Consider the following 18670-nt stretch of genomic DNA (forward strand, 5'->3'; position numbering starts at 1 on the left):
ATTGAGCAGCAATTTCATCTTTCATCTTTAGATCTAATTATATTAAGCCCAAAGAGTGACCTTTGCCATACATTGAACTACTACAGCAAGCTCTGTTGGGAGAGAGCGTTAGACTGATGATCTAAAGGTCCTTGGTTCGATTCCAGGCTTCTCTGCTTGATGCCCCTCCCCAATTGATGATACAGGAAATAGGATTTTATTTTTTGTACTCTCTGTAAACTAACTTCCTCGAAGTCCATCTGGAGACGCAGCAATCTCTCCGTGATATATTCTTGTTTCTCTGGACTGCTCCTTTTTTCTTTTGCGATATTCTGTTTATAGCATTATGTTCTTTCGCCATACGTTTTTGCTAAACAAATAAACTGTGGATGCAGTGGAGGTGGGAGGGATTAGAGGTGGCAGAGTTGTTTTTTACTGGTTCCATGACAAACTACTACTGCTGGACTCTAACCCAGCTGTAAGTACTACAGAAGTGTCCCCCATATAGATGATAGAGGGAAAAAAAAAAAACATTGTCCCATGACAATCCCCCAAGGAACATCCTCTGCATGCGGGCAATACCTTGCTGATCGTCATAACGTGGACCCTGATGGTGTGAGCCCACGTCACACAAGAATGGATACACCTTGGTTGTTACTGTGCTCAGTGTTTTAAATTTCTAGTTTTTTGTAGTTATATTTGATGAATTTATAGAAAAAGATAGCAGATTAAAGAGAAAAGGTAAGTAGTCTGAAGCGAGACATAATATCAAGTTTATTTACAAGGTTGCTTGTGCAAACCAGCAGAACAGAATAAATAAAAACACAACAGGCATGGCACAGAGGAACCAATAACAATAATGGGGTATACGTTATTATGAGAAATGGAAATTGCTACAGCTGTATGAATTGGTGTAGAATTAGTCTACTATTACCGATCAGCAAACACATGGGTCATAGGGAACAGACCTGTCTTTTACTTGTGAAGGAATGTACAATATGATCACCTTAAAGTTGCCAAAAACACTTCAATAAAAACTGGTACAGTTTGACCAATAAGCTTTTTTGGAATTTTGTTTTACAGATTCATGCTGCTTTATGGCAGCTGTATTTACGAAACCCGATTAAAATGATTGTGGCACTATACACAGTTAAAGGCAAATATGGGTGGGGGTCATACATTTTGTTTAATCAACTACTATATAAACCTTAATTCTCTATCAGCATACAATCATCTTCAAAGTTAAAGTGCCAGGTAATCCATGTAAAACAGGACATAAACAAACATGCTGCTTTGCTATGCTTGCTTTAGAGGTATTCAGAAGACCTGAACAGTAGAAAATAGACATGGAACATGCATGTGAAATAATGCAGCATGGGTATGTCCTGTGTCCTGGTTTATACGGCCGATTGGGTATCCCTAGCCATGAAATTGGTGCATTTCATGTGTCCATATATAAATAGCTCCTCTGTAACTATCCAAGTCTTGATGGACCACTTCTAATTTGCTGACTCAGCATTCCTATCCAATATCTTATAATAAGAACAGCTTGATCTGTTGGAAAGTAGTTCAAATATTTTAGATTTAACTTTTACTCCATAATTTCTATGGCACAGTGTTCAAACGGAGGGGGAAAACACAAAAGAGCACCAAACAATAAATACTGCTTCTTGGTGCCTGCTCTCCCAAGCAAGGTTCTACATACACAATACAGAGTGAATATATGTTTTGCTTTGAAAGTCTTTTTATATGCCTGTACTTCTTGTGGACTGCTCAAATAGAACAAAAGTCCGGTCTAGAACATTTGTATTCTTGCTGTGAATCATGACAGTATATACTTTTTATTGTAATTACAAATATGCTTGCAAGAAGCAATCCAGTGAAATTGTAGTCTGAAGCTACTGCGGTCTGCAATATCGCTAAGCAGTGTGAATTCTTGCCTGTAAACCAAACTTTTCTTAAATTGTGAAGGTGCTTCCATGCAGTGGCCAAATTCCCTTGTACAACAACAGTATTCCTAAGAAGTGATAAAGTACTTTTGTCTGAGTGATTTAAAATATTTAAATTGTGCTCCTTTAAAAAAAAATAAAAAAAATTAAAGTATACAATATTAAACAGAATTTTCACCTGTATGGGCCAATCACATTTTAGGAAGATCTAGTAGTATTAAACATACAATTTCCTTTAACAAACCTAATCGACATTCACTAAAATGTCAAAATAAATCTTTAAGTTCAATAGCCTGAAAATTGTTCCTATAATTACATATCTTACTAGAGGGATACTGTGAACATACAATCCTAATATATCTTCTTGATCATATACTCCCTGCTGTATCATACAACTAAATGTACCACAGGTTACTTTCAAACCACCACACTGATAACCTACTTGGACACGATAAAACTCACACACATCTCATATTTTCCTACATGTCATCTAGTCTGTGCGTCTCCCAAACAGCACTACATACTGCTTGCAGTATGAGTTATTAATGTGGTTTTACCCCGAATGTGCAAAGACCTCTGTCCCCCATGGTTTTGACAATAGGGAAAGTAAGCAGAGAAGTGCATCTCCGCTTGAGAAGGAAGAATATCAACCCAAACATGTTTTGATGTGGTCCTATGTTTTTTAAAAACACCCAAGTGATTAAAATAAAAGATAACTAATAGTGTTAACACAAGTCATAAGTAGATCATTAAAATTAACTTTTGTTTGACTTGCCCTAACCATCTCACCTATCTCATTACCATACATTTGTTGATAATTTCTCATTACATATTAAAATAGCTTCTAAATAGCAAGTTTAAAACTTTAGGACTGCCGAAAGCTTTATACATAACAACCAAAACTATATTTAGTCAAGAATGAACTAAGTAAGTTTGTCTGATCACACCCTTTGTAAAGCAATAACCTGGGAGCGATGATTATCAAAAACATTTAATTAAAAGAAAAATGGTATTAAATTGCAAAACTTTTTAATGGATTGTAAACTAAATGAATTGGGGTTAAACAAACAGTTTGGAGAAGATACATTACTTGTTATTTAGCATTGGTAGCTATTGTGGGGGTTTCTCTGAATGAATTGACCACACAAAAAAAAACCCAACCCAAAACAAAAAACCTATTACCACCTAGGCAACATCTGTTCTTTCACTAGCATTTCCATAATGCAGGATTGAGGACAGGTGAGAGGGATACACCTGAAGGGTTACAGGGGCTCTCTTCTAAGCATGTACAGAAATCAGGGTGCTCAGGAATGAGGCCTACTTATGATGACTGATTTAATTCATGAGAAAAGTCCAGTAGATTTATGGAATAGCTATGTGCCTATGTAACACTGTAAACACTTCATTTGTGGAGTTTTGATGTATTTAGCAGCAATGTGCCACACCCAAATTTCCATCCCAAGAGGAAGAAAGACCAGAAACTGTTCAATCTAATTTTGGTAATTGCATCACTTACTGAAGTACGTGTGGGGATCTATCCGGCACCAAATGAATAGAACAATGTTCCTACATGGGAAAGCCATATAGTAGCAATTTAGAAGAAGTAAAGCATATTTAAAGTGCATTTTATATATAGATAGCTTTAAATGGGAAAAAGATACCACTAAAACATTTTAATTTGCTTATGAGTGACACATCACGACCAACTGTTCAGGATGTTTGGTATAACAGATTATTTGCTTGTTAGCAAGTCCAGAAGCTGCTTGCACCCGTCAGGACCCTCCACACCGGAACATAAAACTTTTGAACGTATCTTAGAACATGAAGAAAGATTTCCCAGCGGATCCATTTAAACTGATTTAAAAAAAAAAAAAAGGTTCAAGTCTTCATTTTACCATCTCTATACAGTAGGCTCTTAACAGTGAAGATATATTCAGTCCTATAATATTAAAGCACTTAACAGTTTCTTCGTTCCACAGCAATTTAGGAGTGATGAGCGCCCCCTGCAGGCTTAGTGCACAATCCCACTGTCTGCACATCACAGCTTTTGAACTTGGCTTTGGTGTAGAGAATCCAGCGCTGTTCTAAGCAGGACTCAGGCCCATTGGAAACATCTCGAGTAGCTGGGGGACACTTTCTCACCAGTGTAGACTGTCTGGTCTGGTCACGAATGTAGTCAAAAGTCAGACCACAACACTCCTTTGCTTCCTTTGTCCACGCTGACCACGTAGGCACCAGAGGGAGACCAGGCAACGGCATTAATAGAGGAACTGTAAGGAAGAAGAGGCTGAGTAGCACAAACTTCAAATACCACTTACAAACAAAATCTATTAAACATATGCTAAATCAGATTTGACTGCCTGGTAGCCAAAGACTTTGTGTGTTAGATTCCATTAAATCAGGGCAATATACTTACAACAATACTAAAGACACTTGGAAAACATTCTGGTAGAACACTAGAGGGTAAATTTACTAAAGTGAGACTTTGTAGAAGTGGAGATGTTGCCCATAGCAACCAGATTCTAGCTATTATCTTCTAGAACAGTGTTTCCCCAACCTCAGTCCTCAAGGCACACTAACAGTCCAGGTTTTAGTTATATACATGCTTCAGCTCAGATGGTTAAATCAAAGTTACCGAGGTACTAATTAAGACACCTGTGCTCAAATATGGCTTTCCTTAAAACCTGGACTGTTAGTGTGCCTTGCGGACCGTGGTTGGGAACCCCCTGTTCTAGAAGGTGCAAATGTTAAGTAGAATCTGATTGGTTGCTATGGGCAACATCTCAAATATACCCCTAGGTGTAAACTTTAGCTATCATCTTCTATAATGTACTAGATAAATGATTGCTACAAATATTATACATTGATATGGGCAAAACCTTAACTTTTCCTTTTGCTGCATCCTGAAGTTAATAGGTCTACTGTCTTACCTGTGCTGCTTGCCAAGAATTTTCTCCACCTTCCCAGTCAACACATTCCAGAAATAGAGAGTCCCCTCCGCTGAGCCAGCTGCCACATAACTACCATCAGGGCTGAATGCACATGATATAGCGGTTAGGCACATTTGACTCTGTATACAGATTGATAAAATGAACCCCCTTACTAAAATCTGCCTCTGTTTACGGACTCACAGAGCCAGCTTGCCCTGGAGCTTATGGCAGTGGAGGACACCCTAATCAAGAAGATTACGCTGCATCAAAAAATTAGCAAATCACTGTGCCTCGCAAGCTCACAGCTTAACATGGCAGCGCTTGAATGTGGTGGTGGGGTGCAAACTATTTACATCATGGAAAGGAGGCAGGTTGTAGTTTGCAGGTTGGGCTTAAAGTGTACAAGTGCTTTAAATAAAGAATAGGTTATAGAGTTGATCCTTATATGCGATATGTGTGGAGCACAAGCCTTGAATGAGCCATGCTCAGTGGACGTCCATGCACAACAAAATTGTATTGGCAAATGAAATGTTACAAGATTACTCTTAAATGAGCTCCTAAATGAACAACTGTGTTGAGGATCTGTTTAGCACAACCCTGCACAGTGGAGTTTCCTCTAACGCATATTTCTAAACCCATCCATCAGCTAATTAATCAGTGTTAGTCACATGCTGGCAATACTCCTATTTATCTCCACTAGACAATGCTCCTGACTTATGTAGCCGCTTCCTCTTTCTCTTCATAAAACTCAAAATGGACGAGACGGCACTTGTAATATGTTAGTACATCTGCTCCCGTCTGCCCTAATAATTAGAAAACAAAACAACGGTGTTCCAATTTTAAGAGCTTGTCTATCTGCCAGTCTCCGCATTACCTGACTACATTATGATTACAAACTTTTCATCAGCATTGTTAAAGAGTTGAAACATTGTTTTGATGCTTGTACAGGTTAACCCAAATATTTCAAAATGTACAATTATACTGAACTTTTATTCCTGAAATTAAATGACTTCTCATGTCTAATCTTCCACATGCCGTTATGTGCGCTGATACAGCTTCTACCCTATGTATTATTGCGAGGTTAGGTGTTAAATGACAAAAGAGCTATGCACCCCTGTAATTATCGGCGCTTCTCTCTACAAGACAGCAGCGCCAATGTGCAGGACATTGTATGAACGCTCAGTGGCACTGACCATTCCAACCACTGCCGCTATCGACAGCTGTCATTGCCCTATCACCGCAGCAGGCAGCCAGCTCTGGGCTGCATGTGAGATCCTGCAATGCTTGCAAGAACCCGCGCATTCCCATTGGAGCTGGCTGGGAAGGGAGACACGGCGCATTAACACTAAGCCCCCACTCCGGCAGATGAGATGTTAATATTTCTCATCAGTGGTGCTTCCTACTTCGCCTTGGTAAAGGGGCGAAGCAGGAAGAGTTATAGTGGGACGATGCATACCGCTATAATACTTCTATCCCATCGCACTTATGGCCTTAGCACTTTTCCTGGTAAGCAGTCAGTTTATCGACACCACAATGTTGACACTGCCAAAATATCGACACACCATGTTAGGGTTAGGCGGGGGACATACTACACTTTGAGGGGTATTCAATATGAAACGTTAACTTCACTGTCGAAGTTAACGTTTCATATCGGAGTTTTTTCCAGCGTTAAAGTCTGGTGCGCGCTCCCGCTTATCCCCGTACTCAATATAAAATTAACGAAAACGGGAAACTCCGACGTTGGATTTGCGTAAAGTTACGAATTTTTCCTTAAAATAATTGTAAGACCCCCCCTAAAGTTGTAAAAACATGGGGGAACACTATGGGTACCCCTGTTTTAGCCTTTAATTGAAAGTCGGGGATTTAAATAGCAGCAGCAAGTGTTTTTTTCCCGTCATTGAAGAAGTGATGCAGAAGAGCACTTAGGTTTTTTTTTTCGTTTTTTTAAGTGGTCCCATCAAATTTGGGGTACATGAAAATGGGTACTAGCATATTTTGGTGTCCCTAAAGTATTTTTTTTTAAATTCTGCATTTGTGCACCTGCCTCTATAATTCTATTCTAGAAAACACCTGCCGCATACTTGCAGAATAGCCCTGAACCTATTTCCCTATTGTTTAACAATTTTTTCCCATTTTTTTTTTGTGCACCCCAATTTATAAATAATTTTTTTGGGGTGTCCCTATTCATTTATTTTTTTACTTTTTTTGACAGTTCTTTTTTAAATGTCATTCTCAGGGGTGCAAGCTATTTTTTTTAAGCCTGCACCCCTAAACCCCAATTCTGCACTTTTTTTCGACACCTATTCAATGGTGAAAAGTTATCACCGTTTTTTATCAAAGACATGTCAAAACTGCGATAAGTCTTTGAAATTGAATAGGGTGTAAAAGTAAAACTGCGATAATGACGTCATAATTGCGATATTAACGCAAAAACGATGTTATCGCACCTATATTGAATACCCCTGATAATGTTGTGCAATCATGGTACCTGCAACCATTCTGCACATCAATCGCAAAGTGTTGTACTCAGAATCTGTTGTTTACACACACACACACACACACACACACACACACACACACACACACACACACACACACGGCCTGATTCAGAGTTGTAGGCTTGGCACAGCAGATGTGTCTTTGAATGCATCTGCTGTGCAAAAACATGCTAATGTCTATAGAAGGCATCTGAAGGAAAAAGACACCTCCTGCCGGCATCTCCGATCCAATGCTGCGTGTCTCTGGATGCAGGATCGGATCAACTTCGGCCATCTGAGTAAGCCGATCAAACGATCAGAGTATCAGTGTTATTGTAGAAATTCACATTGATCAATGAAATTAAAAGTGTATAATTTGCAATATTATAATTTTTAACAAACCAATTTCCGCATATATTTTCATCAAAATCCAGTACACTGACAAAAAAAAAAAGTGTGACTTCTCTATTGTTAGTTGTTTGTAAAACTTACCTAAATATTACTCTAGTCCAATCTGATCCACACTTGAATCCCTGAGCGCTAATGACAAAAGGAAACAGTTTTTGTTGTTAGAAGTGGAATAAAATGTTATGCATTCTTACATGTATCAATATACTGCACACAAAGTCAACACAATAGTGCACCAAAAATAAAATATAGCTCATTACATGCCCTACAGTGAGGACAGACTAAATTCAAATTAACCAAGGCCACATACCCACTAGGGTGGGTCGAAAAAACCTAAATTCTGAGTTTGAAATTCCAACAGTGTGGAGAAATTGTGGGTCCATAATAGTAACTGGTGTGCAAAATTTCAGCTCGATCAGATCATTTTTACTATCCCCAGCAGGGATGCACTAGATAATTTGACAGAAATTAAGATATTTTGTAATTAGATGAAGGCACGGTTTTGGGGCACATATTTTGGCATTGAAGTTGATTTCAGGGGAAAACGCTTGAATTGTGTTCAATACAAGTTTAAGGAATTTAGGTCAAAATAGAAATCCACCGACCTCCTGAACACAAGTAAAAACGCAAGTTAACAACTGCAGGTCAAATTGTGGTAGACATGCCATTTTATTGGCATTTAAACCCGCACTTTTAAACACAAACAAAAATGCCAGTGAGTAGAAGTCTAAAATAAGCATGAGATGATATCAACTGAAACCATCTTCTAATGCTGTAGAAACACAGCACGTTCATATAATAAAGAGTTAGATAAATATTACACTATAATTTTACTTTGTAACACCGTACAAATGTTACTTTGTAACATTGTACAAATGCTTCTATACTATATTTAGAAGCATAAAGTTTGTACGGTCATAAAATGCCACATAGTTTTCAGAATTCCAGGAGTCCATACTGGAAAGGATTTGAAATTAGCCCAGATAACAGGATTTTGGTACTTACCGGTAAATCCATTTCTCATATGCCACAGGGGACACTGGAGCTCAAGACACTGTGGTATAGATGGTGATTGAGTAAAGCCTGGCACTTTAAATAATCTAAAAGTATGACTGGCTCCTCCCCCTCTATGCCCCCATCAGCCCTAGTTAAGGAAACTGAGCCTGTGAGAAGACGGAGAAGAGATAGAAAGAAAAGGAGAACACCCCCGAATGGAACAGCCCACCGGAGGAAACAGAACACCACACTGCAGGCAACGCATGCAGTCACACAAACAAACAACAGAACTGGAGCAGAACTAGTCTAATGGAATAACCGTGAAGTAGGTAAGCAGGGCTGGGTGGGTGTCCAATGTTCCCTGTGGAATCGGGGAAAGTACCAAAATCCTGTTTTCTCCTTCATCCACTAGGGGACACTGGAGCTTAAGACACTGGGGACATCACAAAGCTGACCTCCCGGGTGGTAAAGTGCTGAGAAAACTGCAACACCCTGTGGCCAAAACTTGAATCAGAAGCCACAAAGGGTATCAAACCTATAAAACAAACAAAAGTGTGCAGAGAAGTCCATGTAGCAGCACAGCAAAGTTGAGACGCAGAAGCACCACTGCGCGCAGCCCAAAAAGTACGCCGAAAAGGATATAGGCGGAGGCCAAGCATTGGCAACATAAGCTTGCTGAATAGTTAGACGGATCCATCTAGCCAAAGTCTGTTTAGACGCAGGCCATCCCCGCCAGGCCACATCAGAGAGTACAAAAAGAGCTTCAGATGATATGCGTAATCCCGCTGTACGGGCCACATAGATACGTAGGGCCCTCAACGCATCTTGAGAGTGCAAAGCCCCAGATGAATCCAGAGCCGGGACAACTATCGGCTAATTGATGTGGAAAGCGGTTACCACCTTCGGCAAAAAGGATGGCAAGTACGAAGTTCAGCCCGGTCCTCATGGGAAAACCCCCCAAAAAAGATAGGGAGAGCTACAGGATAAAGCCCCATGCTCTGACAGACGCCTGGCCGAAACCAGGGCCAACAAAAGGATCAATTTTGAGGTCAGATATTTTAAGTCCACCTCATCCAAGGGTGCAAACACTGTTGGCTGAAGAAAAGACGAGGTTGAAAAAACGGAGGCTGGACACGCAGCACCTCCTGAAGAGAAGTTTGAACCTCTGAAAGCAGGGCCAAACACTGAAAAATACATAAAAAGGCAGAAACCTGCACCTTCAGCGAGCCTAAGCGAAGTCCAGGATCTAGGCCCCTTTGAAGGAAAAGGTGAAGACGAGGTAAAGAGAATAAAGAGGTGGACGAACCACACCCCTCAAACCACGCCACATAGGATTTAAAAAAATGATGGCAACGGGAAGATATAACCAGCTTCCGAGCCTTGAGAATAGTAGGAATCACAGTCCAAGGAATCACAGTTCAAGGAATACCATGTCTTCTTAAGATGGTGGTTTGAACAACCACGCCGTTAAACGTAGCAGATGTAAGTCGAGGTACAAGAGCGGACCATGCTGAAGAAAATACGATCTCAGCGGAAGTGGCCATGGATCGTCTGTCAGAAGGAGGAGATCCGAGTACCAAGCCCGACGGGGCCAGTCCTGCACCGCCAGGACTCGCACTTGTGTACTCGTGGTAGGAGAGCAAATGGCAGGAACCGGTACATTAGGCTGTACAGCCTCAGGATCATCAATGCATCTGCCCTGACGGCCTCTGGGTCCCTGGTCCTTAAGCAGTAAAGAGGCAACTGACGATTGTTCCTGGAGGCCATGAGATCTATCTGCGGCCTGCCCCAACGACGGATGCAGAGCCCATTCCCGGGATGAAAATCCTGACGACTGAGATAATCCGTTTCCTAGTTGTCCAATCCTGGGATGAAAACTGCGGAGATGGCCTCAACCTGCATTTGTGCCCACTTGTAAGATGCGGCTGGCCTCACGCATCGCCATGTGACTGCGCATCCCCCCTGCTGGTTGATGTACGTCACTTCTGTGACGTCTGATTGCACCCGAACGGTCAATCCCAGCAGAAGGGGAGCTGCCGCTAACAGAGCGTTGTAAACTGTCCCGAGTTCGAGAACACTGATCAGCATGCGTTGCCTGGCGAGACCCACACCCCTGGAACTGGTTGTCTAGGACCACTGCTCCGCCTCCGCGAAGACTGTCGTCCATAGTTCGTAGAATCAAGTTCCAGATGTCGAATCGGCGACAAGCCAAAACGTGGTCCATCCGGAGCCACCAGATCAAAGAAATGCAGGGATAGTCTCAGTAGACTGTGCATCTGAAGATGTGAACCTGACCATTCAAACAGATGGTCCAACTGGAATGGCCTGGAATTAAATTTGCTGAACTGGATGGCTTTGAATGAGGCCACCATCTTCCCGAGAAGGTGGATGCAAAGGTGTACAGACACACACCTTGGCTTGAGCACCAAGCGGACCAATTCCTGAATTGCTTGAGCCTTGTCCAGGGGAAGGAACACTTGTTGTAGGGAAGTGTCCAGTATCATCCCCAGGAACTGAAGACGCTGAGACGGCACTAGCTGAGACTTTTGGAAGTTGACAACACAGCCGTGCTGAATGAGGATTTGATGAGTAAGCGACACCTGTTTCAGAAGTCTTTCCACTGACGTAGCCTTGATAAGCAGGTAGTCCAGATAAGGGACAATGTTCACTTTCATGTGCCCGAAGATGAGCGATCATCACCGACATCACCTTGGTGAAGACCCTGGGAGCCAACAGGCAGGACTTGAAACTGAAAATGAGACTCCTTGATGGCAAACCAGAGGAATGCTTGGTGTGGTCTCCAGATCGAAATGTGTAGGTACGCATCCTTGAAGTCCAGGGATACCATGTATTTATGCCGCTTCCAACCCTGCAATGACCAAATGAAGGGATTCCATTTTGAATCTGTGAAAAGGATAGGTAGAGATTCAAAGATATGAGATTTAAAATGGGCCTAACTGACCCATCCGGCTTTGGAACAACAAACAGATTGGAGTAGAATTCCTGAGTCCTTTGGGGAATCGAATGGAAACCCTGTTGTGAAAAAGCAAATTGGAGAAGAAAAAGCAAACTAACTGTCTTGTAACCGTGGGACACAAGATTTCAAACCCAAGTGTCGAAACGAGTCTGAAACCAAACTTTCGTGAACCGCAGAAGGCGTACACCCACCTTGAGATCCCCCATGTGGAAAGGATGCCACTTGTTTGTCTGCTGGCTTGGGGTCCGGACGACGAGAACTTGAAGCCTGGCATCCCCTGGAATGACGTCCTCGAACTGTAGAGGACGCACCTCTTGGTCTGCCTTGAAACCCAGCGGGGACCCGAAAGAAATGAAAAGGTCCTTTAAAGCAGCGATTCGGAGTCACTGCTGAGGAAGGCAAAAAGGTACTCTTGCCGCCCACGGTCAGAGAAAACCACTTGTCCAACTCCAGACCCAATAGGATATCTTCTGTAAACGGGAGGTCTTAAAGCGTGCTTTGACTCGGCGTCCGTCTGCCATGTGCGAAGCCACAGGGTTCAGCAGGCTGCCACCACTGAAGCAAAGATTCTGGAGCCTACCTGCCCAATATCTCTCAAGGCTCACCCAGATAAACAGCAGATTCTTGAATAAGTTCGGCTAGATATAATATCTGCTCACGGAGTATAAGACCTCAATTGTGCAGCCCATTTCTCTACTGCCTTGTTAACCCAGGAGCCGACCAAGGACAATCTAAATAGAACACCAGCAGCAATATAGATGGACTTGAGAGTAGTCTCCAATTTACGCTCAGAGTCTTCCTCCAAGGTCGTAGCTTAGTTTTCTGGCAGCGTAGTTTTCTTCGATAGACAAGAGACTGAGGAATCCACAGGCGGAGGAGTAATCAATTTGCTTCTGTTATCTATGGGAATGGGAGAGAGGAAGTTTCTTCTCCGCAGGCATTTTCCTCTATCTGGGTGTTTCCAGGCTGCCTCCAGTTGCTCATCTAACTGGAGAGAAGTAGGAAAAGTGACAGTTAACTTTTGTTTCTTACTGAACAATGAGGAATCCAGCGATTCCGGAATTTCCGAATACGAAATATGGAGGACCTCCCAAACCACCAGGATAAGAGCTTCAATACCCTATGCAGCCGCCTCGGGTACCTGTGAGAAATCTTCCTGAATCCTCCAGCATTTCAGCCTCCTCCTCCTGGGACGAGTGATCAGAGTCAGACTCCTCCGATGACTGAAGAAAAGCTGAAAATGCCCTTTTTCTAGCAGGCTGACTTACCACGCCCTCTTAGAATATTAGATGCGGAACCCATTAATTGGACTAAACTATCCACAGAATGGGATAATTCCTGAGCCCAAGCTGGTTCGTTAGCTAAGGAAGAGGAGTGAGACGTACTGGGACCGTCCCTGACAGCTTCCCGTTCTCTACGATAAGCCACTAACTCAGAGGTTAAATCAGCCATAACACCTGTCAGCCTGTTTATCCAGGAGGGTGTAACATTCTGGTTAGATTGCCCAGCTACAACAGAACCCTCTGACTCACAAGCCTCACACAGTGAGGAACCTTCTGAGCAAGTATGCGCAAATTTCTTCTTGCATTTAGAGCATGCAAACAGCTTCTGAGAAGTACATTTATCTGCTGCCTTAGCTGCCATGGTATACACACATACTTATAGACTGACTCAGAACCAAACAGACCAGCCTCTAAGAACAACAGCCACACAACTGCAGATGATAGGAGAGAGAGAGCAATAGTGGAGGAGCAGAATATATCAATATGAATGCTCCCTACAACCTAAAGGAACTCACAGGCTCCTGTATGGACCGACTCTGTATTCAACTGAGTAGTGCAGCAGTTTGAATGTCTGAGAGGCTCCAATGCAGACAGGCACAGCTGATCCTGTAGTAAGGATAGGAGCTGACTGGAGAGTGGCCGTGCAGTTAAAATGGCGATGCTCAGAGTGAAGACACGCCAGAACTGAGGAGGAGGCTGTTCTGTTAGCGGCTCATAGCTCTCCTAGCGAGATGATATGGACACTGGAGACTAAGCCCCGCCCCCGTGGTGGGTCCTCGTCGAGTCCGTCACAGCTGAGGACCGTCCTTGCAGTAGCCGTGGTGGTGCCCTTCCCGCCGGCTCCCTTGTAGCAGCAGACTGCCACAGTAAGCATTCTGCCTATCCTCATGGAATATTGTGAAAAAATAAATAAATAAATAAAAAATAAAAGGAAAAAAGGCTGGAGACAGCCTAATGTGCACCAGCTCTCTCTGGCACATTTCTACAACTGTGGCTGATGGGACATAGAGGGGGAGGAGCCATTCACACTTTTAGATTATTTAAAGTGCCAGGCTATACTCAACCATCGTCTATACCCCAGTGTCTTGAGCTCCAGTGTTCCCTAGTGGACAAAATGTATTCTAATTTGTACAGATCTCTGCGACTGCACTGCCCTCACTTTTTCCGTTCCTTAGCACAGCAATCCACTAGTCTTGGCACTAAAACCTACCCCATGCTAGGTGCAAGACATCCTTCAGAAACAGACATATGACGGTCACAGAATATGGTGTTATTCTTGCGAACCCCCAGAGACGTCCAATTCACGGGCAAAGAGAAGCATCTGAGATGCGTCCAACTCAGCACTGCCCAGATGCTTATGTTCGCTACATTGCATAAACAGATTGCTAAAACTCACTATAAGCAGCGGCATTCAGACCTGTGTGCAACTCAGACTCAGGCGCTCATTCCATTATTAAAACTTTTTAGCTTCGCTAGACGTTTAATATGCAAAGTGAAACGCAGACCAGCAAAACCCCTTGTATGATCGACATGTGACAAATATTTGATAGTTTACAGGCCTGCCCGTAAATCCATTCAGCATCAGATGACTGCTGGTAGTCTGTTATTGGGTGCCCATATGAACTGACCCCATATAGCTGGGGCTAAACAGTCAGACATGGGGAAACTGAAAATTGCTCCTGTCACTCATCAGGATCGCTCCACATGTGTCCAGCATAAATACTTCCCATACACAGACCAGCTTCAAAGAAAGTTATTCTTGGTTAAAAAACAACTCAGACAAAATTAGGATTACAGCTGGAGGAAGACCATTTACCCACTTATGAGCATAAGATGATGAAAGAAGAAAATCTATTTTAAACTTCTGAAACTTTTGCAAATATAGATTTGGGAGTTTTATCCATAGCTCTTGTACGTAACTTCTATTAAACAACATGAATGCTAAGCTTTGTGGTCATTTAACTATCCAGACGGTTGCAGTACACCACACAAATGTGGTCAATGCACCTTTCTTACTCACCTAAAAGTCTGTCGCACGGAGTTGGCACGCAAGTCGATTATCTTTATGAAGTCATCTCGAGAGCAGCATAGAAGCTCTGTCCTCTCAGGATTCAGATCTAAAGCAGTGATCCTACCTTGAAGCTCCAGCTCACGCACTATACATTCTGTCCTGGAAAGTCAATGTACCAGAGGAATATGTTGATTATATTATCATTGCTGTTGTTTATATATGGAGCCACAAAATTCTGCAGCAACATTCTGTAGGAAAATAATGCATAGCACAAACACAGAGGACCAACAGGCAAAATATAGGACATTCAAGAAAAAAAGTAGGAGATATTGTAAGAACTTACCCTTGTTGGCACCTTACGCAGTAAATTCTTCTACCAAGATGCAACAGGTCTCCCTCTATATCCCGCCCCCAGACAGAAGACTTCTCAGTTACGTAGCAAGCCAAAGGCCGGCGGAGGATAAAAGAGAAAGAAGCAAGTCTGGAACACACTAGAGTCACATTCTCACACAGGAGGAGACTGAAAACCGGTGACCAGAGCGAAGCCCAACTGAAGCACAGGTGCGTCAGGGCAGGTGCCCTGTGGACCTCGTAGAAAGAGAGATAACAAGGGTAAGTTCTTACCATCTCTCTACATCAGGATCCATAGAAGGTCCACAGGGTGACCTTGGGGATGTCCCAAAGCAGTACCTTCAAGGGTGGGGACGCTCCTGTGCAGAAAGGAAAATCCGCCACCCGAAGGAAGCATCCTGAGTGACAAATGTATCAAAAGCATAATACCTCAAAAAATCTGGACAGAAGACCATGTGGCCGCCTTACACAGCTGCACAGCCGAGGCACCACGACGAGCTGCCCACGAAGAACCCACAGACCTAGTAGAATGAGCAGTAACAGAGGGCAGCACAGGAAGGCCCTCCTGAGTGTAAGCCTCAGAGATAGTAAAGTGAAGCCATCTAGCCAAAGTTTGTTTATTGGCTGGCCATACTCTCTTGTGGAAACCATAAAGTACAAACAAGGAGTCTGACTTCCGAAGGGAACTGGTACGATCCACATAAATCCTGAAGGCACGTACCACATCCAATGAGGGCTCACCTGACGAGAGGTCTGGAGAGCTAAAGGCCGGCACAATAATTTCCTCATTAATGTGGAAACTAGAGACCACCTTAGGAAGGAAGCCAAGCGAGTTCGAAGCACTGCCCTGTCCCTGTAAAAAACTAGAAATGGGGAACGACAAGAGCGCTCCCAAATCGGAAACTCTTCTGGCAAAAGCAATGGCCAGAAGAAAAACACTCTTGGCAGTAAGCCATTTGAGATCTACTGAGCCCAGTGGTTCAAAGGGAGGGCCCTGGGAGGGCCTTAAAGGACAGCAGCCAAATCCCAAGGCGCTACAGGAGGGACAAAGGGAGGTTGGATATGAAGGACCCCCTGCAGAAAGGTGCGGATGTCAGGAAGAGGAGCAATCCTTCGCTGGAACCACACTGAAAGGGACGAGATATGGATCTTTAGTGTAGTAAGGCAGAGACCCAGGTCCAAACCTGCCTGCAGGAAAGCCAACACACTGTATATCCTAAACACCTGGGGGTCATAACTTTTTGGACGACACCATTCAAAAAAGGTATACCCTGTGGTAAATTCTAGCAGAAGCAGGTTTCCGTGCTCTGAGCATGGTGTTAACCACAAAGCCGGAAAAACCCTTGGACCTTAAGAGGGATGTCTCAAGAGCCACGCTGTCAAAGACAGACGACCCAGACCTGGGTAGAGGCAAAGACCCTGAGACAACAGGTCCCCAAAAGCCTCTTAAATGCATGTTTTAATGCCTCCATGATCTTTCAGGTAATATGACTTTCCACCTGTGCAGTGCCCCGAGGAGAGGTCCCCCTGTGCAGTGCCCCCAGGAGAGGTCCCCCTGTGCAGTGCCCCCAGGAGAGGTCCCCCTGTGCAGTGCCCCCAGGAGAAGTGCGCAGTTCAATGAAGGTATCTGCCCCCCTAATAGGTGTGAGTGACCTGGCATTAGGCCCAAGCCACTAAAGGGCAAATACGTGGGCCCTCTAGTGACCTGGGCCTAATGCCCAAGTCACACACCTATTTGGGGGGCATATACCTTCAATTGGGGCTAATGCCCCCTATGTTGCCCGTGCCTTGTGCCCACCTAGAGACCCACAGGCCTATTGCCTGAATTCATCCCACGGGCCTAGTGGCCGACAACCCTGGTGATCTAGGAAGGAGTGAAAAAAGACCGGTCGCCCAAGGCCGCCTACCGGTACGGTGGAAGAGGCTGCGGGGGGGAGCTTCGTTAGCTCTTTTGCTTTCCTACCCCGCAGTCCTCTTCGGTCCTCAGCTTCAGTCTTCTGCCGCTGGTCCGTCCTGGCCAGCGGCACCGCCTCTTCCTTCTTGATCGCGCCGTCTTCTGGCCTCTTCAGCGGCCGCCGGAACTGTTGACGCACCGCTCTTCTCTTCGGGAGGTCTTCACTCCTCCCCTCTGCCGACGGACTGATTGTGTTCTCGCTCAGCAGCGTCTATTCAAGATGCAGCGAGTGGGCGAGGCAATGACGCGGCGAGCCGCGATTGGCTCGTCGCGTCTGCCTCCTATTGGCTGCTGGACCGCGAGTCAAAGCTCGCGGCCAGTGCCAAACCACTGCCGTCGATACTTGGCTTCCGGGCAGCGAGCTCCGCTCAGCTCGCGCACGGAGCAAAGCTTCTCCCGCCGCCACTGGTGGAAGGGACCAGGCGGTCCCTTCCACCAGGTACCCGCCGCGGTGGCTTACCCGGCGCTGGGAACAAACACTGTCCCAGCGCCGGGCACGGACGCTGTGCCGATGCTGGGATCAGACACTTGATCCCAGCACGGCTTTCTACAGCAGCAGCCAATGAGAGTCTATCTGACTCTCATTGGCTGCTCTAACAGACAGCGTTGTGTCTGTTACTGCAGGGGGACGCGCTGTGCTGCATCCAGCTGTCAGGGATTGGCCACAGCGCAGCGTGTCCCCGGGGACTTTAAAAAAGTGGGTCCACAGTCCCCAATATGGGGTAAAACACGCGCTATAGCGAACACTGGAGACTCCGAAGATCTGAGTACCATGGACGTCGGGGCCACCAGCAGGACCGTGCCTCCCTCTTGTTTGAACTTTCGAAGAAAATGAGGAAGAAGAGAGAACGTAGGAAACAGGTGAACAAACTGGAAGGTCCATTTGAATGACAGAGTCCACCAAGAGAGCTCTGGCGTCTCTTGTCCTGGACCCGTACTGTGGCAGCTTGTGATTTAGTCGAGAGGCTCATGAGGTCCACGTCTGGAAGGCCCCATTTGCCCACTAGGAGCTGAAACACTTCTTGGTGAAAAGACCATTCCCCGGGATGCACGTCGTGACAGCTGAGGAAGTCCGCTTCCCAATTCAGCACTCCTGGAATGAACACCGCCGATATGGCTGGTAGATGGCCTTCCGCCCATGTCAGAATGCGTGACACCTCTGTTACTGCCGCCTGGCTTAGAGTTCCTCCTTGACAGTTTAGGTAAGCCACTGTCGTGGCGTTGTCTGACTGCACTTGCACGGGCTTTCCGTGAAGCAGCAGCAGCCTGGCTTGTTGCAGGGCCCTGAAAACTGCCCCCAGTTCCCTGGAACTGCGGTCCCCCTTCCCTGGAAGGAGTGTGGACCTGTCACTGTG

General features: G+C 44.6%; 1 protein-coding gene across 3 annotated transcripts in view; it reads right to left on the reverse strand.

Annotated features, from left to right (window-relative positions):
* Positions 1-735: 735 nt before the first annotated feature.
* Positions 736-18670, reverse strand: part of ATG16L1 (autophagy related 16 like 1) — a 72926-nt gene continuing 54991 nt past the window's right edge. For all 3 annotated transcript variants that reach the window (XM_088461231.1, XM_088461230.1, XM_088461229.1), the window contains 4 exons: positions 15020-15169; positions 7828-7875; positions 4859-4960; positions 736-4198 (listed from right to left, as the gene is read on the reverse strand). In XM_088461231.1, coding sequence (XP_088317357.1) covers positions 4105-4198; positions 4859-4960; positions 7828-7875; positions 15020-15169 — 394 coding nt within the window. In that variant the 3' untranslated portion in view covers positions 736-4104. The remainder of the gene's footprint in view (positions 4199-4858; positions 4961-7827; positions 7876-15019; positions 15170-18670) is intronic.

Source organism: Taudactylus pleione, unplaced genomic scaffold, assembly GCF_031769625.1.
Source record: "Taudactylus pleione unplaced genomic scaffold, aTauple2 ptg001029l, whole genome shotgun sequence".
NCBI classification, from domain to species: Eukaryota; Metazoa; Chordata; class Amphibia; order Anura; family Myobatrachidae; genus Taudactylus; species Taudactylus pleione.